At 51.4% G+C, this 27,868-nt stretch overlaps 1 protein-coding gene and 1 non-coding gene across 3 annotated transcripts; both read right to left on the bottom strand.

Moving 5' to 3' along the window:
* Window positions 1-873: 873 nt before the first annotated feature.
* Window positions 874-27,631, bottom strand: MIR9-1HG (MIR9-1 host gene). Of its 2 annotated transcripts, XM_077944831.1 has the most exons (8): window positions 27,395-27,631; window positions 26,744-26,916; window positions 24,182-24,256; window positions 14,415-14,428; window positions 12,439-12,538; window positions 4,729-4,859; window positions 3,971-4,088; window positions 874-1,215 (listed from the first exon to the last, which is right to left on the bottom strand). In XM_077944831.1, exons 1-7 carry the CDS (start codon window positions 27,450-27,452, stop codon window positions 3,974-3,976), a joined length of 666 nt encoding a protein of 221 aa, XP_077800957.1. In that variant the 5' UTR covers window positions 27,453-27,631; the 3' UTR covers window positions 874-1,215; window positions 3,971-3,973. The 2 variants fall into 2 exon arrangements, 1 of the variants encoding a protein (XP_077800957.1); XR_013397653.1 differs by lacking the exons at window positions 14,415-14,428; window positions 24,182-24,256; window positions 26,744-26,916; window positions 27,395-27,631 and adding exons at window positions 17,540-17,676; window positions 17,774-19,141.
* On the bottom strand, window positions 17,689-17,777 carry MIR9-1 (microRNA mir-9-1). Its single transcript, NR_032366.1, has one exon. It is a non-coding gene; the product is annotated as a microRNA mir-9-1 (primary transcript).
* Window positions 27,632-27,868: the final 237 nt, after the last annotated feature.

Raw genomic sequence — 27,868 nt, 5'->3', positions numbered from 1 at the left:
TGTTAGAATTGTGTCATGTGTGTTATCTTAAGCTTTTTCATTTAGACAATTTCCAGGATTCATAGTTCCATGGAGGGATTATGGAAGGGAGGGAGGATTTTCTGGAAGGTGATGGAGAGCTTAAATGGTGCTGCCACTCTGGGCTCTGCTAACATCATCCAGCAAGGCTCTTTAGAGATGAGAAGGGGCCTTTTAGGGGAACATGTTGGATACAGATGTGTTATGGAGAAAATGGGGTCAAGAGCACAGTCCTAGTTTTTTGCTATGGCTTTTCTGCCCCCTCAAGTTCCCCCTCAGGCCTTGTTATTGTTGGGAAGTCCTACCTGCTGTCTAATCTGAATCCCTCTTAATAATCATATTCATTCCCTTATGTTTCCACTGAGGGTGGACAGAGAAGCAGCAGGAATGGAAGACCCTTTTGGGGGAGGGGTGCTCCCTCTATGTGGTCTGTTCAAACCCAGGAGGACATTTATGAGAGTCCTTTTGTGGAGGAGACAGAAGGCCACCCAGTAACCTCCTACACAGGCACTGTGGGGGAGCGTCACGACCCTCTCCCATTCTCTTGGTCCCTAGTATGGCACCTAGGTGCTTCCTTGGCTGGAAGCATTAGCCCATGACTTGGACTTGGGACTGACCGGATCATGGATGGAGTTCTGGCCTTGGGGTGGCTGAGGGCGGTGGAAGGAGCCAAGATGTTCACTCACTGCCCCACACCCTACCAGGTAGGAGTTCTGGTATTAGAGGCTCCCCCACTTCTGTTGCAAGGTTGGCTTCTGTATCACCGATCTCTGTTGGAGGGAGCCCAGTATTGCCCCCTCTCTTGCAGCCCCTCCCCTTCCAACCCTGTCCAGGTATATCCACAACCACTATTAATGTGATTCAATATTCAAGAGTCTTTATTGAAGACTTGAGATGGGACTTCCATCTCAGAGGATGTGGGAATCCCAGTTCAAATGACACAGGATAAACTGGGAAGGGCCAGGATGGACAGGTTGTGGATATGGGAGTCAAAGTCTTATCCCAGATGGCTCAAGGTACAACGGGCTGCCTGGGCTGGAATCTGGGTCCTCCCCACTTCCATTCTGCTGAAAGCTTCTTGAAGGAGCTGGTTCTCCACTTCAACTTGCTAGAGCCTAGCCTCATCTTTTAGTCAATTGGGAAGGCTTCTCAGAGGGAATCCAGTCCAACTGGATGAAGTACATTCTTCTTTTTGGTCTGAAAAGAAAATTGTCAAGCGTAAAGAAAAATACTTTTTTTTTTTTGAGATGGAGTCTCATTCTGTCACCCAGGCTGGAGTGCAGTGGCATGATCTTGGCTCACTGCAGCCTCTGCCTCCCAGGTTCAAGCAATTCTTATACCTCACCCTCTGAGTAGCTGGGATTACAGGCGCATGCCACCATACCCGGCTAAATTAGAGACGGGGTTTTGCCGTGCTGGCCAGGCTGGTCTCGAACTCCTGACCTCAAGTGATCCACCCGCCTCGGCCTCCCAAAGTGTTGGAATTACAGGCGTGAGCCACCATGCCCGGCCAAAAACTACTCTTTGGATGGAGACTTTAGGAGGAGGCAGAGGACAAACTTCCAGCGGTCTTGGAAGGAGCTCACGTCCATCAGCCAAGGTGAGGAGCTAGGGAAGGGGTCATCACAAAGGGATCCGCCATGACAGTGGCTTGAGTCTAGGCACCTCTTCCAGATGCTCTATCCAAGGCAATGGGGGGATGAGGGAAATGCCTAAGGCGGAAACTCAGATCCCAAGAACAGGAGAGATTAGGCAGGGAGCCCAGGGGACTTTTTTCAGGAAGGCAGGGAGCAGGCTGCACTTGGGCTAAGGACCAGCCCAGTAGACTTTTGGTCACTTCCACAGCTCCCATGGCCTCTTCCCCAATCCTGTCTTCAACCTGCAAGATGTTTATCATCTCTCAGACTTTACGCCTACACTGGAGAACATGCCAAGAATTCCACCTATCTGGTCCTCTCTTCTCTCAGTCCCTCCATTTGTGTTTCAGAAGTCAGCACAGCGGGGGAAGGGGACATATGCTTTGGGGTCTACGAAGCCCCACTTGAAGCCCAGCCCAACTTACCAGTCCTGTGACTCTGGGAAAGTGTCTTAGCCTTCCTGAGGCTTTGATTCGTCCTTCATAAAGTGGGGACAGTATCACCTGGTTTTCAGGGCTGTTGGGAAGATTAGCTGAGATAATGGCTACGGAGGGGCTTGCACAACCAAATGGGCACAAATCAGGGTCAGCTCCTTCCTTTCTGGGGTAAGGAAGCTATGTCCAGGAAAGGCAAATAAACCCAGTAGGGGCTGCGCAGGAATCAGGTGTCAGGCACAGCTGTGGGCACAGCCTTCCTTTCCTGCCCCATCCAGGGTTGGGAGCCAGCAGCTTTGGAAACCCCCAAAGTTCACCTCCCTTGACTTCTCCAAGAGCCTTAAGATCTGAGAAGAGAATTTCAGAAAGAGGAGGGGATCTCAGCCATGGCCAGGCATGGCCCAGCTCCACTTAGACCAGTGCGGCCTTTCTTCTTCCTAGACTCTCCTCAGCCTCTCCCAGCTCACCTCCCTCCTCCCTGCCCCAGCTCCTCCTTCCCCTACCTTTGCCAGCTCTCCAACCTGGATCTTGACAGTGTGGAGGAGTGGGGATGAGAGGTCCGCCTTGCCCATCGCATCAGGAACCCCTCAAATGTAAGGACTCTGTCTTCTCCAAACCTGGGCTCTGCCAGGACTGTTTCCCTGACTCCCTCTGGCCCTCTTCCTGGCCCGGGCTGGCTCCCAGGTCTCAAGGTGGGCCAGCTGTTCCTGAGTGCCCCTCTAAGTCTGCCAGTGTCTCTCCTTCCATACTCCCTTGCCCATTCCTTGCTCTGGATCCTTAGCCCGCCTGGGAGTCCTGCTATTCCTTGAGTGGCTAGATTTGGGGGAACGACAGAAGAGACTGGTGTCTGTCAGGGCCTGGGAAGGGGTGGTGGATGCAGCTCCATGCAGTGCCCTCCCCTGGGTGGGGAAGGAGGAGTGCAGATGGAACAGCCTCCCGCCTGTTACACCCTCCCAGCCCCAGACAGAGCCAAGCTCTCCTAGCAACGGTACAGTAGCTGGGAAGTAAGTGGGGTGGGGGAACAATGATATCATAAATTATCCCCAGCCCCTCCCTCCCAGCCCACCCTTCCTCAGTTGAGAATGGCCTCCTTTTTCTCTCCACCTGCTCCTCATTCAGGATTCCCTCAGCAAAGCTAGCCTCTGCTTAGTGCCCCTTATAGATGCCCCTCGAGGTCAAAGTGGCCATTCTCTGCCTTCCAGTTGGGGTCCAGAAGGAGGGAACTCTCACTATCCCAGGATCTGAGGCCCTGTTGGAACGTTCCCCGCAAGGCAGGAGCTGGGAGACTGGCTTCCAAAGGGGGAGCCCAGAGGGCCTGGGAGACTATTGCTATTCCATGGTCTCCAGCTCCTGACTCTTTCTGGGGTGCTGATGGGGGCACAGAGGGGGAATTTCAAAGCATTATGTGGCATTTACTCCTCTTCTGTAAACAGAAGGTTTGGGTGGGGGCTCCCAAGACTTTAAGGGGCACTCAGACCTCTCACCAAGCTAGGCAAGTCTCAGTTTCCCAATTCTAATAGCTGGAGTCCAGGAACCCTTTTTTTTTTTTTTTTGAGACAGCGTCTCGCTTTGTCACCCAGGCTGGAGTGCAGTGGCGCGATCTCGGCTCACTGCAAGCTCCGTCTCCCGGGTTCACACCATTCTCCTGCCTCAGCCTCCGAGTAGCTGGGACTACAGGCGCCCGCCACCATGCCCGGCTAATTTTTTGTATTTTTAGTAGAGATGGGGTTTCACCGTGTTAGCCAGGATGGTCTCGATCTCCTGACCTCGTGATCCGCCCACCTCGGCCTCTCAAAGTGCTGGGATTACAGGCATGAGCCACCACACTCGGCCCAGGAACCTTTATGAAGTCACTAAAGCTAGGTGGCATTCCTTCCTTACCTCTCAACTCAGCCATGCCAAGCCAAGAACCAAAGAGTTGGTGCTATAGCCGTATAGATCTTGGTTAGACATGGAGAAGGACTTCCCAAGACAGGAATAAGCAAGATCATGGAATTTCCTGGTTGGAGAGAGAAAAAGTCTGTCGTAGTAGCAGGAAACTGGATGGGAACCTCTTGAATTCTATCTCATTAATTCTTTCTTAGCCACATTAAATAACATGTAGTGTCTGGCACAGAGCCTGACACATAGTAATCCTCCACTTAGACTATTTTAAAAAATCATGTTATTATGAATTTTTATTGGATGGGTATCAGAAGAAAGGGATAAATCCCTGGAGACCCATCTCCCACCCTCTAGGAACCCCACAGGAAAATCCAGATAGGAGCTAGTGCTCTGAGGTACAATATGGCAGCCAATTGTCATGGCAACAGCAGAAGAAGGAGTCTGGTTGGTTGTGGGGGCGGTGCTGGGAAGCCAGCTGGTGCCAGATGGACAAACCCAGCAGAAGGCATCCCCAGCCGGGTGAAGCTGATGCCCCGTGCCCAGGGCTCAACCTCCATATGCCAGCCTCAGCCTGGTCCTTCCCTCCAGGCCTAAAGGCCCCATTGCTGTCTGTGGGGGATGATGCCAAAACCATTCCTCCTCCTGACTCTTGCTTGTATAACAAGGAATGACTGCTTGGAGACAAAAGACTGTCCTGCTGAAGGTCCCCCTGGCCCATAGGCTGATGGATCTAAATAGGTCTGAATTATGCTCACTCCTGATGATGCTGAGGAGCCATCACATCGACTTGAGAGGTCCTGGGCAGCAGGATGCACAGGCACCGTTCTGTACACCCGGTGGAGATTCCACAATGGCTTGTGCTGCCTGGAGGACGAGGAGATGAGGGCTGCAGGGAGGGAGCAGGGCAGGTTAGGGGCAATGTGGCTGAGCTGCACCCTACCTGTCCCCTCCTCCTGGTATGTTGGGCAGCATTCGCACCTGGCCAGTGGATAAAAGAAGCTGCCATCATGGAGTTCACCACCTAATTGTTAACAACGGGTCCCTCTCGAAACAGCCTCAGCAAGATGCTCACCTCCTTCAGACCACGAAAGCCCCAGCCACGGAGCCCAGCCACATTTCTCAGTCAGGCCTCCGTGATGGACTGCACCCGATGATCCATGGCCCTCACAACCCCCGTTCCTTGATTGCCCCCACCTATCTCAATGGCCCCATAACTGCGTCCCTCTGCACTTAGCATTTAACACTAAACATCTGCACACAGCCTTAGAAAACACTCATTCTCTTGGCCGGGCGCGGTGGCTCAAGCCTGTAATCCCAGCACTTTGGGAGGCCGAGACGGGTGGATCACGAGGTCAGGAGATCGAGACCATCCTGGCTAACATGGTGAAACCCCGTCTCTACTAAAAAATACAAAAAACTAGCCGGGCGAAGTGGCGGGCGCCTGTAGTCCCAGCTACTCGGGAGGCTGAGGCAGGAGAATGGCGTGAACCCGGGAGGCGGAGCTTGCAGTGAGCTGAGATCCGGCCACTGCACTCCAGCCTGGGTGGCAGAGCGAGACTCCGTCTCAAAAAAAAAAAAAAAAAAAAAGAAAACACTCATTCCCATCATCCTGTTTGATCTTCAGGATAACCAAGGAAGGCAGTTAGGGTCCAAAGACATGAAGGGACTTGCCTAAGGTCACCCAGCTGGTAAGTGGGGGAAGCCAGAATTTGTATCCTGACCAGCCTGTCCAATTTCAGAGTCAAAAACCAAAAGCTCCTTCTTTTGCTGTCCTTCCTGTGGACAGAGCCCCACTGACTATCAAACCCAGAGCAGCCTGCAAGCTGAGGTGGTGTCCACCAGCATTCTGCTGCTTCATGCACCCTGAACCCAAACATTCACTAGAAGGGCCAGTGCAGGCCGGGCACAGTGGCTCACACCTGTAATCCCAGCACTTTGGGAGGTCAAAGTGGGCAGATCACTTGAGGTTAGGAGTTCGAGACCAGCCTAGTCAACATGGAGAAACCCTGTCTCTACTAAAACTACAAAAATTAGCCGGGTGTGGTAGCAGGCACCTGTAATCCCAGCTACTCCGGAGGCTGAGGCAGGAGAATCGCTTGAACCTGGGAGGTGGAGGTTGCAGTGAGCTGAGATCGTGCCACTGCACTCCAGCCTGGGTGACAGAGCAAGATTCCATCTCCAAAAAAAAAAAAAAAAAAAAAAAACCCAGTAAAATCCAGTGTGCCCAACAAGGTCTTGGAGGTGGGGGGATGGGAGAAAGGTCTCTACACATTGCTGATTAGCAGTAAGTGACACTGAGGCCAGGCCAGGAGAGGAGCCTCTCCCAGGGAAGGCAAGAGTGGGTGTGGAGACTAGGGTAGCTTTGGGACTCCTTTTTAGCTATGGTCCATCTTGTCTTTCCATCCTCTCAACACAGCCCTCCCAGAAGCGGGAGCACTGTGCAGGAGCTGGAGGGAGACCCCATGCTGGGAAGATGAGAGATGCTCAAGCAGGGTCAGTCCCAAGCAGGGCCAGTCCCAAGAGCGTCAGGAGACAGCATGTATAAGGAGGGGAAGGAAGGCTGGAGAGGCCTGGCAGGATCAGGAGTTATAACTGGGAAGACATGGGGAGAAGGCAGGGGCAGGTCAGCGCCTTGGTGCTGGGGCCCTGGGGCCTTGGTTGGATGATGGAGAGGAGCCCATCCTGGGGACAGCTGGACCAGACCATGGACGGCCTCACTGTGAGACCCCGGCCTGGTCTCAGCTTCTCTCTCCTTCCTGCCCAGACCTGGTTAAAGCCTGAGGCCACCTCTCAGCCCTCCCTTCCTCCAGCCCCATTCCACTCCACTCCCTGGGAGTTAAGCCCCCTCACCTGACAGGGCCACTTCCATGGCCACTCACAGAGAAGTCTTTGTGCACAAGCTGGGCCTGGGGGATGGGTGGTGGTGGGCACTCCCACTTACATTCCGCCCAGCGGCCAGCAGCAGCCTCACCATCTTCCCATCTGCCTCTCCGGCCTCTCATCCCCTTTCTTGAGGAAGAATTCCCTCGGAGCCTTGGCCCTGGCTACTACCTTACCCCTAACTCCCTCCCTCAGGACGGTTCCAGGACTGAGCTCCTTCTCTGCTGCTTTGCTGCAGCCCCCTGAGCCACACAGCCCTGACCACTGAACCTTTTTTTTTTTGAGACAGAGTCTTGCTCTGCTGCCCAGACTGGAGTGCAGTGGTGCGATTTCAGCTCACTGCAACCTCTGCCTCCCAGGTTCAAATGATTCTCCTGCCTCAGCCTCCCAAATAGCTGGGATTACAGGCATGGGCCACCATGCCCAGCTAATTTTTGTATTTTTAGTAGAGACAAGGTTTCACCGTGTTGGCCAGGCTGGTCTCGAACTCCTGACCTCAGGCGATCCACATGTCTTGGCCTCCCAAAGTGCTGAGATTACAGGCTTGGGCCACTGCGCCCACCCTCTCTCCCTCCCTCCCTTCCTTTCTTTCTTTCTTGTAAGAGAGCTCAGAGACCAGCTTGTTGTGCCACAAAGTCAGAGCCAGTATCCCTGTCCCCCAAACCCCAGCAGCCCATCCCCTGCCCTGACCTCAGGGTGCTCACTGTGCTGAGGGACACCAACCTCCTCTTCTCCACATCTCTCCCCAGAAAGCTTCCATAAGCTTGCTGCCCCGCCATGTGCAGGGGGAAGGAGGGATTCTGAAGGCGGGTCGTAGAGACATCCCTTCCTCAAGTGGCTTCCAGGTCTTTCATATGTCCTTCATTTGTTTGGAACTAGCTGAGAGTCAGTTAAGTGTCTGGCTGGGCTCAGTGGACAACCAGATGCAGGAGTCCCCATCCCTCCTAGGAGTGGTTATGTGTTGCTCTCCAGCCACGCCCTACACCTGGCACCTCTGAGGCTATCAGCTAACTGCCCCAGCCTCCCTGGTATAGCACATAAGGCGCTTTACAGAGGAACTCCTACCTCTGTTTCCCTTCTCCTCCCAGCAGACTCCCCGCGATGGTCATGCTAGTGTCCAAACATACCCTGCTCTTCCTTACCTCTCTGCCTTCTTGAATGCTGTGGACTGTCCACCATTCACCTCCCCAGATTCAGTAGACTGCCAAATGCCTGTTTTATCTCGTATCGCTTATTCCTTGGCATCCTCCAGGAAGCCTTCCTGCGCTCCCCACAGGTCTGCAGGACAATGCTTTCCAGACTGTCTCCTAATCATTCGTGTGTCTGCCTCACCCAGTAGACTGCCAGTTCCTCAGAGCAGCGTTGTATTCCATGCTCCCCTTGAGCTTAGCTCCTCTCACAAAGGAGACCCTCAGTGCCTCCTGAATGAATGCCCTGACATGGAGGCAGGGGTACCAGAGGGAAGGGTATGGATGAGAGAGGTGCTACACAGGAAGAAGTGATGGGCTTTGATGTGGCTGATTTGGATGTGGGGACAAGTCCAGGAAAATGTTCAGGAGTTGAACCTGGGGGCCTAGGATTTTAATGAGGCCACCGACAGAGGTAGGGCAGCAGAAGCACAATGTGGAGGGAGCATCCAAACTGCCTGGGGAATGGCCCACCTCCCGGGTTTTGGTGGGAAGTGGTACTTCTATGCCACTACAGAAACTAAAAACACAGGTAGTCTCTGGGCCCTCCTTGCAGCTAGAGCCTAGGCATGTGATCCAGGCTTGGCCAAGCAGATATACGGTTCTTTTTTTTTTTTATTTTTTATTTTTTTTTTTGAGACGGAGTCTCGCTGTGTCACCCAGGCTGGAGTGCAGTGGCGCGATCTCGGCTCACTGCAAGCTTCGCCTCCCGGGTTTACGCCATTCTCCTGCCTCAGCCTCCGAGTAGCTGGGACTACAGGCGCCCGCCACCACGCCCGGCTAGTTTTTTGTATTTTTGGTAGAGACGGGGTTTCACCATGTTAGCCAGGATGGTCTCGATCTCCTGACTTCGTGATCCACCCGCCTCGGCCTCCCAAAGTGCTGGGATTACAGGCTTGAGCCACCGCGCCCGGCCTAGATATACGGTTCTAATCCTTGAACTGGGGACAAATGGCAGGACCACAGGTGGTAGTTGGCAGTTGGGGGTGTCAATCCAGACTTTAAAAGAGGTCAAGACTAGGCTGGGCGCGGTGGCTCACCCCTGTAATCCCAGCACTTTGGGAGGCCGAGGTGGGTGGATCACAAGGTCAAGTGATTGAGATGATCCTGGCTAACACTGTGAAACCCCGTCTCTACTAAAAATACAAAAAATTAGCTGGGAATGGTGGCACACACCTGTAGTCCCAGCTACTCAGGAGGTTGAGGCAGGAGAATCGCTTGAACCCAGGAGGGCTGCAGTGAGCCGAGATTGCGCCACTGCATTCCAGCCTAGGTGACAGAGCGAGACTCCATCTCAAAAAAAAAAAAAAAACAAAAAAAACCAACAGGTCAAGACTAAAGAAACGAGGGAGAGAGGCTGGGTGCAGTGGCTCACACCTATAATCCTGGCACCCTGGGAGGCCAGAGAGGGTGGATCACCTGAGGTAGGAGTTCAAGACCAGCCTGGCCAACATGGTGAAACCCTGTCTCTACTAAAAATACAAAAATTAGCCTGGTGTGGTGGCAAGTGCCTGTAATTCCAGCTACTCAGGAGGCTGAGGCAGAAGAATCGCCTGCACCTGGGAGGCAGAGGTTGCAGTGAGCTGAGATTGCACCATTGCACTCCAGCCTGGGTGACAGAGCAAGACTCTGCCTCCAAAAGAAAAAAAAGAAAGAAAGAAAGAGAGAAAAAAAGAAAAAAAAGAAAGGAGGGAGAATTTATAACTTCAAGTGATGGCTGAAGTGATAAAAGTGGTGAGAAGAGTGAGAAGGAAGAGAAAACAAAGTGTTACCAGCAGAACCTGGGGACCACTTCTAGTTAAGGAACTGGTCCATCTGGAGGACTGAATGAATGGAACCAAGAACAGATGATCACGGATATAACAGAATAACCGAAGGTCAAAGGAAAAGACTGAGAAAATAGCATAAAATTTTCCATAGGTCAAGGAGGACTGGGCTTGGGAAGGGCCAGAGGTCTTTGTTGAGGAGGCTATGAGTGGCCTCTGAAAGGGTGCAGTTTTACCAGAGTTATAAAGATGGAAACCAGAGTGCTGGGCTGAGGAGAGAAGGTGGAGCATTTCCTCAAGTACACAGTCACCTTTCACAGGCCCCAGAGAGACCCTCAAACTGGCAAATGATACTGCCTGGCCACATCCTACCCTCTCACTCCTCCTGCTGATATTCCCCATTCTGATTCCTCCAGTACTTTTCTTATTACTCACAGTCCTCTAAGTCCTCTGGGAACTAAGCCACGTGCTGAGGCCTCTCTACCACCCCTGCTCCTGTGCTCAACCTTACATCTTTTCTGGGGGCCGCCATTCCTGGTCTTTCCCTCCTTCCTTCTCTCTCCATCCTCTCTTCCCAATTCCATTAGCAGGAAGATTCAACAGTATTTCTGGTCAGCCAGGAAGTCCTTCTTAGGGCCTCAGTCTCTTCCATGTCCACTAACCAGAGCAGGCTTTCAGTGCACACCTGGTCAGGCAGCCATCTTACAGGCGCCAGTTACCTAAGATGGCGGCCTCCCTCACCCTCCGCTTCCGTTCCCACAGCTTTGCCTCCTACCCCTGCCTCTTTCTTTCCGAAGCCTCAGCCCAACAAGGTGGGGGGCCAGGCTGGGTAGCCAAGGCCGGAGGAAGCAAGACAAAAAAGGACAGAAAAGCTGGCCCCTTGGCATCTCTCTTTGGCATTTGAGTCCAGCTCAGGGAGGGAGGGCAGAAAGAAAGAAAGTAGTGTAAGTTTTTATTTCTGTCCTCTTCCTGCCACCTCCCCCTAGTCCCTCCCCCAACACTTTGATGAAAACAAAATCTCTCCCTTTTTTTCTCTTCTCCAGCCCCCCTCCCCTTTTTTCCTGGCTTCTACCATGAGCCTCCTGGAATGCAAATGAACTGTATTATGCAAATGCATGCAAATCAGGCTTAACGAGCGGAAGGAGGGGGCAGAATGCCTAATGAGTAATGGCGGAGGGTGCAGATGGAGGGTGGCAGGAATGGCCCCCTCCTCTTCTCTGTTCCCACAGCCTGGAGGTTTGCTGGAGGTAGCCGGGTGTCCCTCACTTCTGGGAAAGAGTAGAAGGTCAAAGCCCCATCGCTTCAGCTGAGAAGTCCTGGGATGTCCTTGGCTGTGGTAGGTGAGGGGCAGGCGAGCTTGGGAAGAGAGGGGGTTAAGTATAAGGGGCTGGTGCTCACTTGCATTACCTTGCCCAGAGACACTGCATGCACCAGCTTCCTTGCCTATGTGGCCTGGCGATGGCAGAACCCTCAGCTTCCAGTGCTGAAAAGAGGGTGACGCTTATGCATGCCATGGCTTGTGCATCAGAAAGGAGGATTCTCAGGGGAAGATTCCCAGCCAGACCCAGGTTCTTTCTGGGGGTGGGGGTGAAAACTGTCTCTCTTTGTACTTTGGGAGTGGGGGGGAGGTTGCCATGGCAACATAGCATGGAACACCCACCTCCCCAACATCCAGCCCCAGAGGACCTAGGAGTTGGGGGGGATAATGGATTGACACCCCCGATGCCCCCACCACCTGGCACTGCCAGCCGGAGATGGCAGCATCAAATCCTAGAGAGAATGGTCCCTTTGTTTGTAGGCTCACGGTGTTGGGGGAGCAGGCCTGGGCACACAGAAGGGCCTTTCCCAGGCCCCGTTCCAGTTTGCGTGACTCCCACTGGCCTCTGGAGACTACTTGTGGCCATCCACTGGCCTCTGTGTCCTGGCAGATGGTTGCCCCCTTGCCTTTTCTCCCATGGGCTTGCCAGCTACTGCTAGGTATGCCCTGTCCCTGAGGCCTTCCCTCCAAACCACTTCAGACAGAGGTAGCAGTCTGTTCCACCTTTTCCTGGCTTTCTTGAACACCTCACATGCCCAGTCATGCATCCTGTGGAACAGGGGCAACCTGCAAACTCCCCCAACCAGCAACAGCCCCGCTCCACCCAACCGAGGCAGAAAGACTCCTAAAGGAGGTATCAGACAGATAAAAAGGGCCAGGCTGAAATTCAGGAGCCTGGATCTTGGCATTTCTGCTAACCAGCTGGGCAACCTGATCACACCTCTTCTACTCCCATGGGATCTGTGAAATGAGGAATATAGGAATGATGATATCTAAGGCTCATTTCAGCTCTACCAGATCTATGCCCTCCGTATCTTACATGACCTAGGTTAAATCATTCTTGAAATATAACTTTCATTCTTCCTACTACTGGAGCAGCCCTTCTCATTCAGACTTCCAAACATGAAGACAAACCCAATTGCCCAGAGACAGAATGCCAACTTCCCTCAGCCTTTGCCTCTCCCTGAGACTCCACGGCTGACTGCAAACAAATCCCACAGATTCAAAAATTTAGAGTCTTTGATAGCTGACTGTACAGACAGGAGGGTCCCTCCTAACCCTCTCAAAGGGGGTCAGCACAGCCATCTCACTCACCGCCCGGGAGCTGTCCGTGGTGCTGGATGTGGCTCTGTCGTACACAAGGAGGAAGGAGGGTGGGCGGGTGTTGGAGCACCCACCCGCCCCAGGTGAGAAGCTAAAGGGAAGAGAAGAAGCAAAAACATTTGGAAACAGTAAGAAAAGGGAAAGAAAGATGATACCTGAAGAAAGTTTCTCCTCTCTGAAGACCTCCAAATCGTCAATATTACTTTGAGGAAGGAAAAGCACAAAAGTCATCGAATCTCTGATAAGTTAGCGTGTTCTTCCTCTAGATCCTATTTGGGCATCCACAGGGAGGTGGAATCATAGTCCCTTCCCTTGGGGAAGAGCTCAGATTGAGGTGGGAGATAAAGTACAGATCTCTAAATTCCGTTCTAAATTCTAAGGCTCCTACAAGGAATTTAGAAATAATAATTAAAAAGATATACAACCTGTCTGATAGTATTATAGATATCAGGAGTTTGGGAGGAAAGGCGGGGAAAGGCCGGGGCGTGTTTGTGTGTGCACAGTCTGTTCCACCTACACAGGCATGTGGGTACATGCATACGTGTGTGTGTGTGTTTCCCAGGTGGAGAGGTGAGTCTGCATCAGCGGTTCATAACTTCAGGTGCACATTAAATAATAATGATGCCTAGGCATCATTTCCTCATACTCTGATTTCATGGGTCTAGGGCTGGGCCCAAACATCAACATTTTTAAAAAAGCTCCCCAGGTGATTCAGTGCATAACCAAGTTGAGAATCACTGATCTAGAAGAAAGCAGGTCAGAAAAGGTGCAGGGATGAAGTCTGATTAGCTGGAGGAAGAGGCAAAGCAAAGATCCTTAAAGAAGAAGGGAATGAATAGGGAGGAGAACGACAAGCATGTAACTCCTCTCTCCTGGGAGCTCCTGGATGGCCCCTAGGCCTGGCCTGGAGATGAGACTGGCTCAGGTGTTGGCTTGTCTCCTCTGTGCTGTAGAAACTCAAACCCACCCTAAGGCAATGAGACAAACTGTCTCCCTACTGCAGTCCCTTGTGCAGGAAATGGGTGCAATGACCCTAAGGGGGTGCTGCTGCTCCCCTTTACCCAGAGGGTCCCCAGGGAGGCGGCTGTGGAAGGTAAACAGCAACAATGGTCCCTTTCAGTGTCCAGACTCCAACCCTTCAGCCCAATTAGCAGACACAGCAAACAGCAATTCAGCAGCCTTCAGCCGCTGTCATAACAAACTCAGAGCTGCCTTAATGGGGGGATTAGGGCAGGAGGAGGAGGGGGTGTCACTTCGGCCCTGGGAGAGCCTGGGTGGCAAGGAGGGGGTTCCCCTTTTCTCCTTATCCTATCTAAATACGCACCCACCCACCCTTCCTTCCATAACTCTGCTCCTCATTCTCCTCAAAGCCCCAAGAATGCTTTTATAGTTTTGTCTGCTCCTTCCCTCCAGTGATTTGAAGGAAGGTGAAAAAATAAATAACCAGATTCCAACTTTCAAACCTTGAACATGCAGACCTCAAGAAGGACTTTCAGACATAGGGGCCTGTGTGTCTCTGGTGGGTTACCAACCTCAGGAATCGCATTGGGGACTGGGGGGATGTTGGTTTGTGAGGCGAAGGCAGAGAAGACATCCCTTCTTAAAGCCACTCAATTATGAAGACAAGTCTGCATGCTGATAGGCAGGTCTATAGGATTTGTTAATTATAGCCACTACCTAACTTGTCCTTTAATTTAACAAACTGTGTTTTTAGTTACTTAGAATCCAGGAGCTTAATGGCATAAACTTGAAATTATCATTTACACATGCTGTATTTATCTATGTAAGTCAGTTTACCCATCCTAAGTGCTCTTACCAATAAGTCTTAATATCCATTAAGGAGAAAGAAAACAATGGCCATTCTGCCACGTGGACTGCAACCTCTTCCCTTTATCAGACTTCCCAAGGGCTGTGCTTCCTCTCCCAAGTCTTCAGATACTTCCTACCTAGGTCCCCGGGAGTCTCACCTTGACTCCCAAAGCTGGAAAAGGAGGAAGTTCCTCAAGTTAAATGTTATGAGATCCTCAGTCAGGAACACGCCCGAGAGCTTCCCTTTTTACATTCTGAAACCAATCATATGCTATCAGTCTTTCCAAACTGTAGCCTTTAATCTTTCTGCAATCTAAGAATTACCCTTTAGCCATGAGTGTCATAACAGTATACGATCTTTTATATAGAATTCTTCATTTTCTGCACACAATAATCCTAAGGGTTTCTTATTCTCATTATACAAATATCAGAATTGAGGCTCAGAGATTTGCATGCTTGATAAATGAAAACATCCAAACATGAACCTTGGTTTGGTCAGATTTGCTGTTTCTATTTCTGTCTCTCCCACGGTTTGCTGACTAGGATGATTCCTGTGACTGTAAGAACTTATCAACAAAACACTTTCCATGCCTGGAATTGGATGGGAGGAGAATTTGTCCCAGAGTGAGGGTGTGGCTGATAATGCAACACTTGGGTCAAATATTTGAGAGAAAATTGCCTTTGGCTTCCTGGACCTAGAATTCAATAGGAGGGTATTAAAATGAGGGACTGAGGAGAGAAATGAATAAAGAAGTCAGCTTAGAATTTGGTTTCCAGTAAAAATAGTAATGTAGCAGTATCTAAAGAATAGAACTGAAAATTCTTAGACACAGGCAGAGGTGTGATTATACAAGAGAGGAAATTTCCTAACTGGTAACTCTGGTTAGGGCTTTCTGAGCCCCTTTTAACATGGCTTCCCTGCACTCCCGTCCCACAGTTCCCCTGTGGGGTTCAGTTGGAGGAGATGCGATCTGGTACAGAGCGGGTGGGGAGAACTCAGCAGTGTCACTGTGATGTCTGCATTTGGTAACCTCCTTCCAAATCCAAGAGTGTCTGTTCCTCCAGGTGTCCCTAATGTCACGACCGAGCTTCCCACCCACCATGGAAGCACACACATCCGACCTCACACCAGGTCACACACCACTCAGTTTCTCACCCTCATAAAGCAGACACACACAGCTCACAAACACAGTCACCCATCACTCTCCTGACAACCCCACCCACACACCCACACGCACACACCATATGTTCACATAAGGCAGACACAAACCCTCACCCCCACATCCCTCCTGGGCTCTATTCCTCCTTTCCACTGAGGTGCTGGTTTTGTAGGGCATCAGTTCTCAGCCCCCCAGTTCCCTCTATTCTCCTTTGGATATCCTGAGGTAGCTCAAATGCGCTACCTCAGGAGACAACAATAATGATGTAAACCCATCGTGGTTACTGATACAGGTTCTAAGTCTCATGTGAATGAGCCTCAGTGGATCCCAAATTCACATTTCCAACAAGCTACATGAAAGGTTTTTGTTGTTGTTGTTTGTTTGTTTTTAAAGGAATCCTATCTTTCTTGGTGCTGCTTCTCTCATCCCAGCTCCCAGCCCCTGCTCACAGGCAGGGCTTTTCTCTTGGTGCGCCTTCCCCCTCCTGTGCCCCATGTCCTCCAATCTTAGCTCAACCCCGTCTTACCCTCCCTGCCCAATCTCTCTCCAGTTGTTCCCACAGGCAAGTGCAGTAGAAAAAGCACTGGGTTGGGTTAGGCCAGGCACAGTGGCTCACGCCTGTAAACCCAGCATTTTGGGAGGCCAAGGCGGGCAGATCAAGAGATCAAGATCATACTGGCCAACATGGTGAAACTCCGTCTCTACTAAAAAAAAATACATACAAATTAGCTGGGCATGGTGGTGCGTGCCTGTAGTCACAGCTACTGGGGAGGCTGAGGTAGGAGAATTGTTTGAACCCAGGAGGGGGAGGTTGCAGTGAGCTGAGATCACATCACTGCACTCCAGCGTGGTGACAGAGTGAAACTCCATCTCAAAAAAAAAAAAAAAAAAAAAAAAGAAAGTAAGAAAAAGCGTTGGGGCACTGGGTTGGAAACCACTGAGTAACATTAGCAACTCATTTGAGTCCATGGTTTCTCATTGGTAAAATGGGGTTAATAACAACTATCTCACAATGTTGAAAGAGCAAAGAAAGGGATGCAGGCCTAGTGCCCAGGAAGTAGTGTTAGGAATGATTAGTCCTCGCCTAAAACCTGCTCCCTTTCTCCCTAATCCAGTCTCCACCTGCCCCTCCCCCAGAAAACCCAAATCCAAATGGCTGAGAAAGTAAGAAGCTACTAATCTCGCCTTCCTCTAAATCGCTAAAGGAAGAAGACATATGTATTCTAGGCTCCCTGAAGCACAATTTTTTTGAGTTTGGATTCTCTGATATTTCTCCCACATAATATATAATTGAATCATTATCTTCTAGCTATAAAATCAGGTCCTGGGAGGAAATGTTAAATTTACACAGGAAACTGGAGTCAGTCAAGGTCATTTTGTCCAGTTCTTCCACCCCCTTATTACTCCTTCCTGCCCCGTGTCCTGGAAAGTCAGGTGCAGGCGTATGGGATGCGGAGCTGCAGTAAATGCAGAGGGGGCTACTTCTAGCTTTGGCTACGTTGACTTCTATTCCACAAAGTGACTCTAGACTATACTCCTTTCAACTGCACCTAACCACTCTTTCGCTTAGAATATTTAGGTCAAGCCAGATAAATAGATTCTTTTAGAAAAGTCCCTGATTAATCTAATTCTTTGCTTTCTCTGGGCAGCATAGATACTAAGCTACACATTCCTTTGTGTTTGAGATCCTCAGAGCTTCTCGAGGCCATTTGTTCTTGGAGATGATTTCCAAGAGTGAAGATGGGGTGGAAAGGTTAGGTGTCCTAAAAAGCCCCAACTCAGCCCCTCTGGTCAGTAATGACAGAGCAGCATAAGGATCTTTCAAAGGCCTCAGGTCCTGGGGCGGAAGGAGGAAGGCGAATGCGAATGGAACCGAGATTGCTCTGCACTCCACTGCCTCAGAACCCAGACTGGGAAAAAGCTGAAATAACTCTGCAGCTAGATTTCAACTGATTGCTCCCTTGGATCAGTTTCCCAATCAGTGACCCAGACTGCCAGAAAAGGCCCCATCCTGAGCGGGGACCACCAGAGGGCACCACAATGAGGCTTCCTTGCTCCCCTCCAACTCTGCTGGGGGAAAAACATGGCACCTGGCTAAAGTGAAATGGGACTGTGACTCCTACCTGTGCCGACTGGGGTGCTGGGGGGTGAAATGTCGCCCGAACCAGTGAAGTCTCTGTCCTCCTCTTGTGTCCTCTGGTGCTGGTCAGTCCTCGCGGTTCTAGCCCCTCGCTCAAGCCTCCCCCTCCTCCGGGCCCCTCTGCGCAGTGTATGGGGTTATTTTTACTTTCGGTTATCTAGCTTTATGAAGACTCCACACCACTCATACAGCTAGATAACCAAAGATAACAACCAACCCCGCCTCCTGGCTGCTGTCGCCGCCTCTTCCACGCAGCCTCCCGGCCGCCGCCGCCGCCAGCACCTCCTTAGCTTCCCGGTCGCCCGCCAGCGGGAGTAGGAGGGAAGGGACACGAGTGGAGTTGGAGGGGAGAGTGAAGAGTGAAATGAAGTCCGAGACAAAACAACAACAAAAACCTCAGACACCGGGATACAGACACGACAGAGACCGAAAAAGGCGTGGAAAGGACACAATGACCGGTGGCGTCGAAGTCCAGGAGTTGACCCCGACCCAGACCCAAAAAGCTTCTGGTACCCCATTTCCCGCTCTCTCATTCGGGCCAGGAGCAAGAGTTCCGCTGGTCCCAGGTGGAAGGGACGCGCGGGCTTTTCGTGCCACCCGGGAAGACCGCAGGGACCCAGGCAGAGGCCTCCCCAGGCTCGCCGTTTCTCCACTGCCCTCCTCCGGAAGATCGAGGGCGCATCCGACAGCCAGAGCCCTGCCTTCGGCGGAGCCCGAGCCTGGCGCGGGATGGAAATGGGGAGCCGCGGCTCCGGCCCGGCCACGTCGCCAACTCAGAAGGGCGGTGGAAGCGAAGCGGAGCCCGTGTCGGGGAAAGAGCTGGATCCAAGAGGCCGACTAAAAGGGGAAATGGGCAGCCAAACCCAGGAGGTAAAAACCCCGGAGATGCCCTAACAGGAAGCAGGGGAATCCCGGCGACCCAAAGAGAGGGGAAAGGCTGTGGGGGGAGGGTGGGGGCGACCCAGAGACTCCCAAGCGAGTCTCTCGAGGAGAGAAGGAAACGGCAGAGACCCCACCCGGGAAGAGATCCGGGAGAGTACCCACGAGAAGGGCGGAGGAGAGGAAAGCAGAGGGCGACCGGGCAGGTGACCAGAGTCCCAGGCCCTGCAGAGCCCCGGAGAAATGGCTTTGTGCAAAGAGGACCAGAGATCACCCAGGGTTGTGAAAATGGCCGGGGGTTCGAGGCGAGCGGTGCCCTAGGGGTGGGTAGGGGGTGCGATCAGGAAAGGGAAACCGCAGCCCCGAAGAGGGTGGGGGCTCGGCCGGCCCCTCGTGGCGGACGCGCAGGCACGCCGGATTCCGAGGCGCTCGCCCACCTCGTGCCCCATGCTGGCCAGGCCACTTACATCGAGCCCAGGGTGCCCATCCGTGCTCTCCCGCGCGGTCCTCCCTGCCAGTTCCCGCCCCTGGAGCGCCAGGGCCCTGAGTCCCAGATGTCGGGGCTCAGCGGACGCCGGACAGAGGAGCCCGCCGTGCTCTTAGCCTCCGCTGAGCCTAGGCGAGCAGGGTGGAGCGAGTCTCACCTCCTCGCTCCCTCCTCTGCCTCTGCCGCGGCTCTGGCCCGGGCGCGCTCCGGCTCCGGACTTTTCATTCATCCTTTCACACTCCCTCCCCAGGCCATCCTCTGATTGGCTCTACCGCGTCTGACGTCACCGGCTCGTTCCCCACCGGCCCCGCCCCTCCCCCTTCCCCGGCCGGCCGGGGAGCGCAATTGGGGCGCCCTTCCCCCCCGGAGAATGGGGATGGGGGGACTACTACGTCTCTGTGCTGATTCTCAGCCTCCTGCTGCCTCACTCACCCCGAGACCCGCCTGCCACCTCCAATCCATTGCCATTTGTGGTTTTGATCTCCAACCTCACTCATTTTGTAGGTTCTACATTTTCCATTTTGGCCCTAGGTATGCTGCACCAACACCAGGGCACAAAGATAGAAAAGAAGCCGGGTGAAACCCCCTCAGAAAAAACCAGATGACTGCAGACTCTACTCCTACCTGCCTCCTGCCATCAGAATATTCTTTGTGCTTCTTGGGTTCTGATCCTTAGCAGACTGTGATCTTAACCTTTTAGAATGGGCAGGAACCTGTCTTGCTGGTTTTCAACCCAAAACAATGAGGGAAAGATTCTGAAGTTTAGGATTCCTACAGGGAGATGCGGGTGTTGAGCGGTGCTGAGCCCCCTTTTCTGCCTTGCAGAAACTGGAATATCTCTTGAATGTGTTCGCAGCACCAAAGTTCCAGGTAGGGAAGGTTGGGGTGAGGATTCCAGCTGGCATCAGCCAGGGCAAGACCCACAGATTTTCATCCAGCCATAGAGGCCCTTGTTAGCGCCTTCTTACCCTTCCCCAGCATGGTGAGACTCCGACCTCTAGCCCAAGGTCCAACTCCAGGTGTGTCTGGAGAGCTGGGGTTATGGGAGGAGGATCGCCCGTCTGAGACTTTGCCGACCTGGCTCCTTATCTGGCACAGCGCGACATTCCTGGCTCAGCCTCTCTGCGCTGGGAATCAGGGCTGAATAATGCCTGGTCTCAACCTTGAGAGGTATATTCTAGGCGGCAGGCAGGATCCAAATCCCGCTGCCCAGTAGAGCTGTAAGAACGAGCTGTGGGCCCCTACCTGAGGTCTGCCAGGGAGCAGCTCGAATTCCTGGTCCCAAGCCACCCTTCTACCCACTCTACTCTCCACTGCCTTACTAAAAAAAAACTATGACTCAGATACCTGGAGCCTGTCAGCCAGATTAACCTGGGCCAGCTCCTATAACCATTGGTCTCTGAACACTAGGCCACCAGGGGCATGCACCAGGGGATGACCAGTTTTGTCATCAGTCCCCATCGGATTGTTTTATCTGCCTGTCTGCACAGCCCAGGACAAAGCCAAGCCTGAAAGCTGTTCTTGGTTAGATGCAAGCCTGTGGGCAGTGGGTTTAATTTGGTGCGTCCCCCAAAGATTGGAGAATGAATAATCGCTTCCACTGATGTTGGCAACATGACTGCTCGGTGGGAGGCAGTTTGGAATAAGATAAAGCCTGGGAGCCGGGTGTTTCCCTACCAGGATGATAATATGGGGCAGAAGAAAACAATCTAATTTCCCAGGTCTCAGGGTGCTCGCAGGGCTGGGCTTGGCATAGCTTTTTCCTTCTGTCAGTTGCCATAGGGTCTCAAGGCCCTTACCCAAGGGAAAGGCTTTCTAGATGCTTCCACAATGTCAATTTTTTCACCCTCCAGTACAGGGAACACACCAGCCAATGATGAGGAGAGAAGGAAAGAGACAGAGATAGTGTCCACTCCCTGTTTTCTTTCCTCCTGCCCCCTCCCAGGTGCTGTTACAGATTAGAATGAAGCACTCGGGGAGCACAGCATTGGGGTCCCTGTCTCTGCAGTAGAGTTATGAAAAAACCCAGAACCCCTCTCAAATATTCTCACAGATAGACCTACCTCCTGGTATGCTGCTAAAGGCATTCCCTAAATGCATACCCCATCTGGCCAGGAAAATCTATAGGCTTTCCAGCCATTCCCCTCCGTGACTATAAATCCCCTCAAAGATTTCTCATGAAACCACGCCATACCCATTTCTAGGATCCCCAATACCCTCCAGACATTCCAGCAATTCTAGCTAGGGCCTATGCTTCTCCAAACATACTACCAACTCCCCCTACAAATATCTCCCCATTTGCCCTCCCACGAGATCCCTTAAAAGCACCTTAAGCAAACCTTCCTCCCTATCTACCCTCCCCTCACCAGCACCTGGGAGGCTGGGGCCATTGAGGAAGAGTGAGCTGTTCTGCTATAGCTAAAACTCTCCCCTTTCTCCTCTGTTACTAATTTCCAACCAAGTCCTCTGCCCTCTGTGGGGCCCAGGCTTATCAGCACAACCCCTTATCCTGGCCTGGGCTGACCAAACAGTGCCGCAAGAGGCAACTGGAATCAGCATGAACCTCCTTTCTCTTTCAGCCACTGCTGTATTTTTATTTTTATTGGAGTGGGGAGATAACAGAAAGGTTTTTTTGTTTTGTTTTTGTTTTTGTTTTGTCATCAGAGGCTCCCCCTCTCCACCTCTATTGGTCAAATTCAGACCCAGCTGGACTTCCTAAAAAACCAAGGTCAAGATGGAAATGGGTATGTTTAGATGTCTTCTGAAAATATATCTAAGTTTCTCCAAATAGCTTGATAAAGAGCAAGATCCCTCTGCCTCTTAATGAGGCTTTGGGTTCTACATAGGTAGTTCAGCCTAAACAGAGTGTCCAAATACAAGGAGGAGAGACCCCCAACAAAGGAAAATGGAGATTAGTCTAAATTGTCCTGGCACTACCCACATAAAATCCCCACTTCTGTCAAGGTTGCTGATGAAGTAATTTTTTGTTTGGTTTTGTCTGGGTGTGGTTGACAACCCAGTCTCCCACCACCCCTGCTCAAGGATAAAGGTGAGTAGGGCATCTGTCTTTATTCCAATGGAGAAAGAGCTATCAGTCATGAAAGAAGCAGAAAGCTCCCCACCATCATGTTAACTGGGATTGGTTTGTATACCATTGTTCCAGTTTCAAAAAAGAAACTACCTGGATGGTGGCAAATGAGACAGCCTCTCCAGAGAAGGGGCAATTTCACACACATTCTTGTCTATGGTAACTAACACTATGCCTAAAGCATAGTGGGTGCCTAGTAATTGATCAATTAATAGAGATCTGTGTACCGTGAGTGTGTCTGCAAGTCTGCATTTGCCATCAGATAGATTGAGGGCATTACGGACGGCGAGTGAGGGTCTTGGTAAGTTGTGTTCTGTGGGATCTGTGGGGGGGGGAGGGGAGAGTTATGTCTATTGTGTTGTGTGTTCGTGACTATTTGATAGCTCCTTTGACCAGAGGAGACCCTTCTACTAATTAGATACAGCAGGCCTATAACAGTATAACAGCTGGAGTAAAATGGGTGCATTAGGTGCCCTTTGGGCTTGGCCCACCAGCTTCAGCATCCCTGAGAAGGTCTCAGTTGGAGTAGAGTCCTCTGATTCCAGCAGACCGCAGTCAGCTGAAGTGTTCTGTAGAGCGGTGGACTGCAGACCCCACCCTGAGTCTTCCAGGGAATTTCTAGGGGGCTGTGGGGAGAGCACATCGATGCCCTGGTGCTGATGTGAGACTGTAAGTGTCTTGATTAGCCTAGGAGCCCGCATTTTTTGCCAGTGCCCATCCCCACCCCCATCCCTTATAGCCCTGATGCCCACCTATTGTCTGTGTGCCTGAAGAGGCCCAAGTAGAGAAAAACATGGCCAGAATTACGCTCTCTGGATGCAGCTCTTGGATGGATCTTTATAATTCAGGTTCCAGAATACATTTTGGCAGTCAAGCACTTTCTTGAAATAGTCAGGTAATTAAATAAAAAGCGTATATTTTTTCTTTGTTTCGGTTACCAGGTTAATTTGCCTTGAAGACACAGATGAAAGCTGCATTTGGGAGAGGGTGGATTCAGATATTTATTTGTCTCATAAGTGCATCATTATGAACAATATCATACATTTTTTTGCTATAGAAATCTGCATTGTCTATGGGATAGTGACAAAAACAAGAATTAGCAGTAAAAAATACTGAGGCTGTGTGAAATATATATATATATATATATATAATATCTATTCATGTGGGCAGAAAAGGTAGGAGGTATGGAGAAATAATCTGGAGGATATCGTCCCTAAGGATGTCACACTTCTTCCCCACGAGAGTGGTATTTTCCTCCTATTGAGGGGCCAGCTTGAGAATTCCTTGGGCCTGTGTAAGCATTGCCTTCCTTGCCTACTCCCAGTTCTATTCTTGAGCCCACACATTGCTCACTTGCCTGAGAACCTTATGTGTCCGGGGGGGGGTGAGAACAAGGTGGCAGAGATGGTAGAGGGTTGGTTGGTTCATCCAGACCATCCAGGAGTCCTTTCTGCAAGACCCTCAACCATCGGCAAATGGCCTCCTTAAGGGGCATAAGCGTGAGTGTGCAAGGGTGCTACGCATCACACGCACGCGCGTGCACACACACATGTACACATACACACATGCACACGCACACACATGCACGCGCGCGCACACACGCACACACATACACATACATGCGCGCCCGCGCACACACGCACACATACTCAAACTTATCAACTCAGACCAATGCAACAATAAATCCACAGATATTCCCAGCAGTACCACCTCCCAATGCTTGCAGCTGTATATCCTGGCATACATACCCACTCACAGTTATTTAAGCTCCTTGGGTCCCCATTCACCATAACCCACACTCCTCTTCTTTCTCACCTCTGTTACCCAGGTACAAGTATCTCTGTTCCCTTCTCCAACCAATCATCTCCCCCAAGGTCAATTGGCCTCCAACTCTGCCCTCAAGAGCCTACGGGAGAAGGGGAAAGAGTTCCCTGTATCCCCAATGCCTTTCCTCTTTGTCACAGGACTGGAAGCAGGGTGACCTATCATTGACTATGTAGGTCTTTCTACAATTGGAGTAGACCAAAATTAGGGGCTGAAAGCTGGAAGAGACAGGGAGTGGGGTAGAGGGGTACAGAGAACAGGAGAAAACATAGGTGACACAGGGCCAGTTTTCCTTTTCCTCCCCCACCCACTCCACCATCAGAAACAATAAATAAGAAAATAAATACCCCAAAAGCCATAAGTGGCCACCTACGATGACACCAGAAAACAAATGAGGCTGCTGCTTCTTGGATATCCAGCTCCTGTCAAGGAGGAGAATGCAAAGGTTAAAGTCCTTTGAGAAGTCCAGCCTTCCTTCCCTGACAACCCCCAACCTTCCTATCACTCTCTCAGCCACTCCTTTTCTCCTAGTCCTGCATCTTCAGGACCTGCAAAGTCTATGTTCCCCTCTTCAATCGCCAGGCTTGAGGCTGCACAGGGGGATAATGAGAAAAGCCTAGACATGCAGGCAGGGCCTCCGGCCTGGGCCTGTCAGCTCCATCTTGCCTGGGCAACTCTAACCCAGCCTTATCCTCACAACCTCTCCCATCTCCATCCAAAACCTTTGGGCCCAGGAGTTTGGCCCTTTTCAAACAGCCTGTGGAGATCTTGGACTTAAATCTAAGGAAGTAATCTCCTGCCCAGTGGACATTATCTCCTTGCAGATTCCTGCTGCCTGGGGTCTATGGGAGAGCATGCTTAGGATAGAATGAAGGAACTAGGGTTAGAGATATATTTTTGTCTGTCTAGATCTAACGCAGTGTAAACTGTAAAATGTTATACACATTTACGATATTCTCAATCATGTTATCTCTCTAGCTTTCTCCACTCATCTCTGTTGCGACTTATCTACCTATCACCTATCCATGTATATCTCTCAGGATCCTGTAGTGATCAATTTTCTCCCTCTCTTTTTCATACACACAAAAGGTGTGAAGACAAAGCATTTATTTTTCATTAGTGTTGGATAGGAACCCAGTCTCAGTACTTTATAGTTTTATCTTTCCAGAATTTGGCTATCAGGTTAAATTATGATTTGGGGGAGAGGCATGTATACTGCAGGTGACCTAGCTCCTAAAATACTGTGATGAGTGTTTTTACACATATATGTGTGTGTGTTTGTGTGTGGGTTGGGTATGCTGGTGACTTCTTCCATCTCAAACTCAATTCCACAACTAATTTTTTTTAAGTCAGGAAGATAACCTACCTAAATGTAGGAAATCAGAAAAAAGGGGGGCTGGGGAGCAAGGACAAGCCTTACATCCAAGCCTGATTTCTAGGAGGGGTGCTTTGAATGCCCCCTCCCCACTTCTAACACTCACAAATACTCACTTGACTCCCAGCCTCAGCTCTGCCAGCCCATCCATTTCATAAAGGGATGTCTCAGTCTGAAATTATCTTCATACTAAAGAAGGGGCTACCCCCACCCCACACCAATTTGCTGACACGCTAGAAAACAGACATAAGGATGGCTCTTCCCTCCACCCTAATCAATGAGAGTTCTGGGGTCCCTGGGGCAGTTATCCCCCTCATCACTGATCTCTGCCCTGCCACCCCCCAACAAAGCATACACAATGCCTAGGGGAACATGGTGATGAAGAACACAGCCCAGCAGGCATGGAACATGTGTGTGTACGTATGATGGCTGGCAGCCTTAGCCTCTCCCAGCAATCTGGCCTCTGGGGTTCCAAGAATAGTCTGCTCCGCTCCAGCCTCCACTACCCCACAATGGCCCCAATCTTGTCTCCCAGAAAGCACAGTGTGGGTGGGGGACTAGGGGCAGGAAAAGTGCCTTCTTTCTATATCTCCTGGCCTTCCATAGGAAACACACACACACACACACACACACACACACACACATACACACACACAACCCCTCCATTAGATGGGTGTGAAGAGGGTTGGGGTAGGGTTCTCTCCCCTTCTAGAACCTAAGCATTTTCTCCGACACCTCACTTGCCTTTAGGTTCCACTTAGCCCCTTTCCCACCTGCCAGCTCATACCATAGAAAAAGGGGGGGAAAGGGGGATTAAATTAATCTAAATCCTATAAAATGTTTTTGGATTGTTCCCAATTATGGTCTCCACCTTTCTTTCATGGGGGGACATCTGGCTCCTTTCCCCCCATGCCCAAGTCCCTCAGACTTTGTCCTCTCCTAAAAGCTGAAGTCTCTAGGTCAGAAAGGAATAAGAGCCAGATCGAGGAAACAAGGTCAGGAGTCCAAATACAGAACCATTTTTCCCCTTCCTTCCTATCTCCACTACAGTTTCCTTCCTGCCTCTCCTCTGGTGCAAGCATTAAGATGTTGGCCATGTCTGGTGGAGAGAAGGGAGGGGCAGATTAATAGGATCAGTAGCACCGTGACCCTAAAGCCCCCCTACAATCCCATTGACAAACTTAGTGAGCTGTCTCCAGCCGGCATGGGCTGGGGGAAGGAGGGGAACCAGGAGCCACTCTGGGGCGGGTGGGCAGAGCCACTGCCTTGGGCTCAGCGATAGGTGCCCAGGAGGCTGGAGGTGAGAGCCCTGCTGCCAGCTCCACCTCTATACACACACCTCATCCATTTTGGGGACCCCCTAAATCTTTTATCAGCCTTTTCTTTCTGTGATGATTTTGCACCAGCCTCCATTAGCCAGTAGGTAAAGTAGGAAGGTTAGGGCGTCCTGACTGATTTTAGGGGATCTCTTCCCACACCCAGCCTAGATGTCTGAGGGGGCTGGGATCCTCCCTGGACCCGAATGGGCACTTACCAGGCTTCTGTGAGGAGGAGAGACTGTTCGGGTGGCCCCTGCGGCTGGACTGCCTCTCTCCCCCCAGCTCCTAGCCTCTTGTGGAGTGGAGGATGCAGCTCCGATGACGTAGCATCTGTCTATCCATTCAGGAATTTCGCTTGCCTCTCTCTTTCTTTCTCTTGCTGCTCTCCCTGGAAAGGCAGCAAAAAGGGGGTGCTGCCCCTCTCTGGAGACACTACCACCACCACCACCAAAATAACAGCCCACTCTGACGAAACCCCTCCTTCTTCCTTCCAATGCCTGTGTGGGCAGGGGTCTTTGTCACCTCCACTCTGCTTGCCACCTCCCCTACTGCCTTTTCTAACCTGAGGCAGGAAGAAGGGGCTAAGGGAAGCTATTGTTCCTCCAGGCTACCCTCATCCCCAAGGGAAGCAAGAGAAAGGGTGTGACAGAAAGACTTGGTCCCTAGTCTCCGAGTTTTAATTCGCTTTGGAACTTGAGAGAATGATTAAGTGGTGTGTGGAGGGTAAGGCGAGGAGCTGATGAGGAGTCATGGCAAGGTGACACAGTTTGCCATTTGAAGGCTCAGGGCATTTCAGGCTCCCCTTCCCAGGCCTCCCCTCAACTCCTTTCGTGGTCAGCTTAACTAATCACAAATCCAGATCTTACTTGTGAAGGAGACAGTGACAGTCGGAAGATGAAGGCTGGGAGCTGGAGGGGGGCGCATCTTGCAGGGAGATGAAGGCCAGCACTTGGAAGTCTAGACAAGAGAAGAGAAGGGGCGGGACCACAGAGTCAAAGTGGGAGATAAATTATCTTTTTCTTAGAGGAGGGAGAGGAATTTGGGGGTTGGTTTCCAGGGCTGGGGTCCCGATATTTGGTGGAAGCTGGGGCCCAGAATGGTACAATGGTCGGGTCTCTTTTCTCTCTCTAACCCCCACCCTCAGCCCCTCCCTTTTTCTCCCTCCCACTCTTCCTGGTCTGCATGGGAACTCGGTCTGAGCTCGACGTGACAGACAGCAGGCCTGCATGCTAATGAAGTTTGTCTCAAGTTCATTGTCAAAGCCCCCCCTTCCCCACAGCCCCCTCCCCTCCTCTCTCATACACAAATCTCCCTCCAACTTTTGTCCCACAGACCTGGAG

Source organism: Macaca mulatta, chromosome 1 (assembly GCF_049350105.2).
Source record: "Macaca mulatta isolate MMU2019108-1 chromosome 1, T2T-MMU8v2.0, whole genome shotgun sequence".
Classification (NCBI taxonomy): domain Eukaryota; kingdom Metazoa; phylum Chordata; class Mammalia; order Primates; family Cercopithecidae; genus Macaca; species Macaca mulatta.
This window is presented reverse-complemented; position numbering and strand designations above follow the sequence as displayed.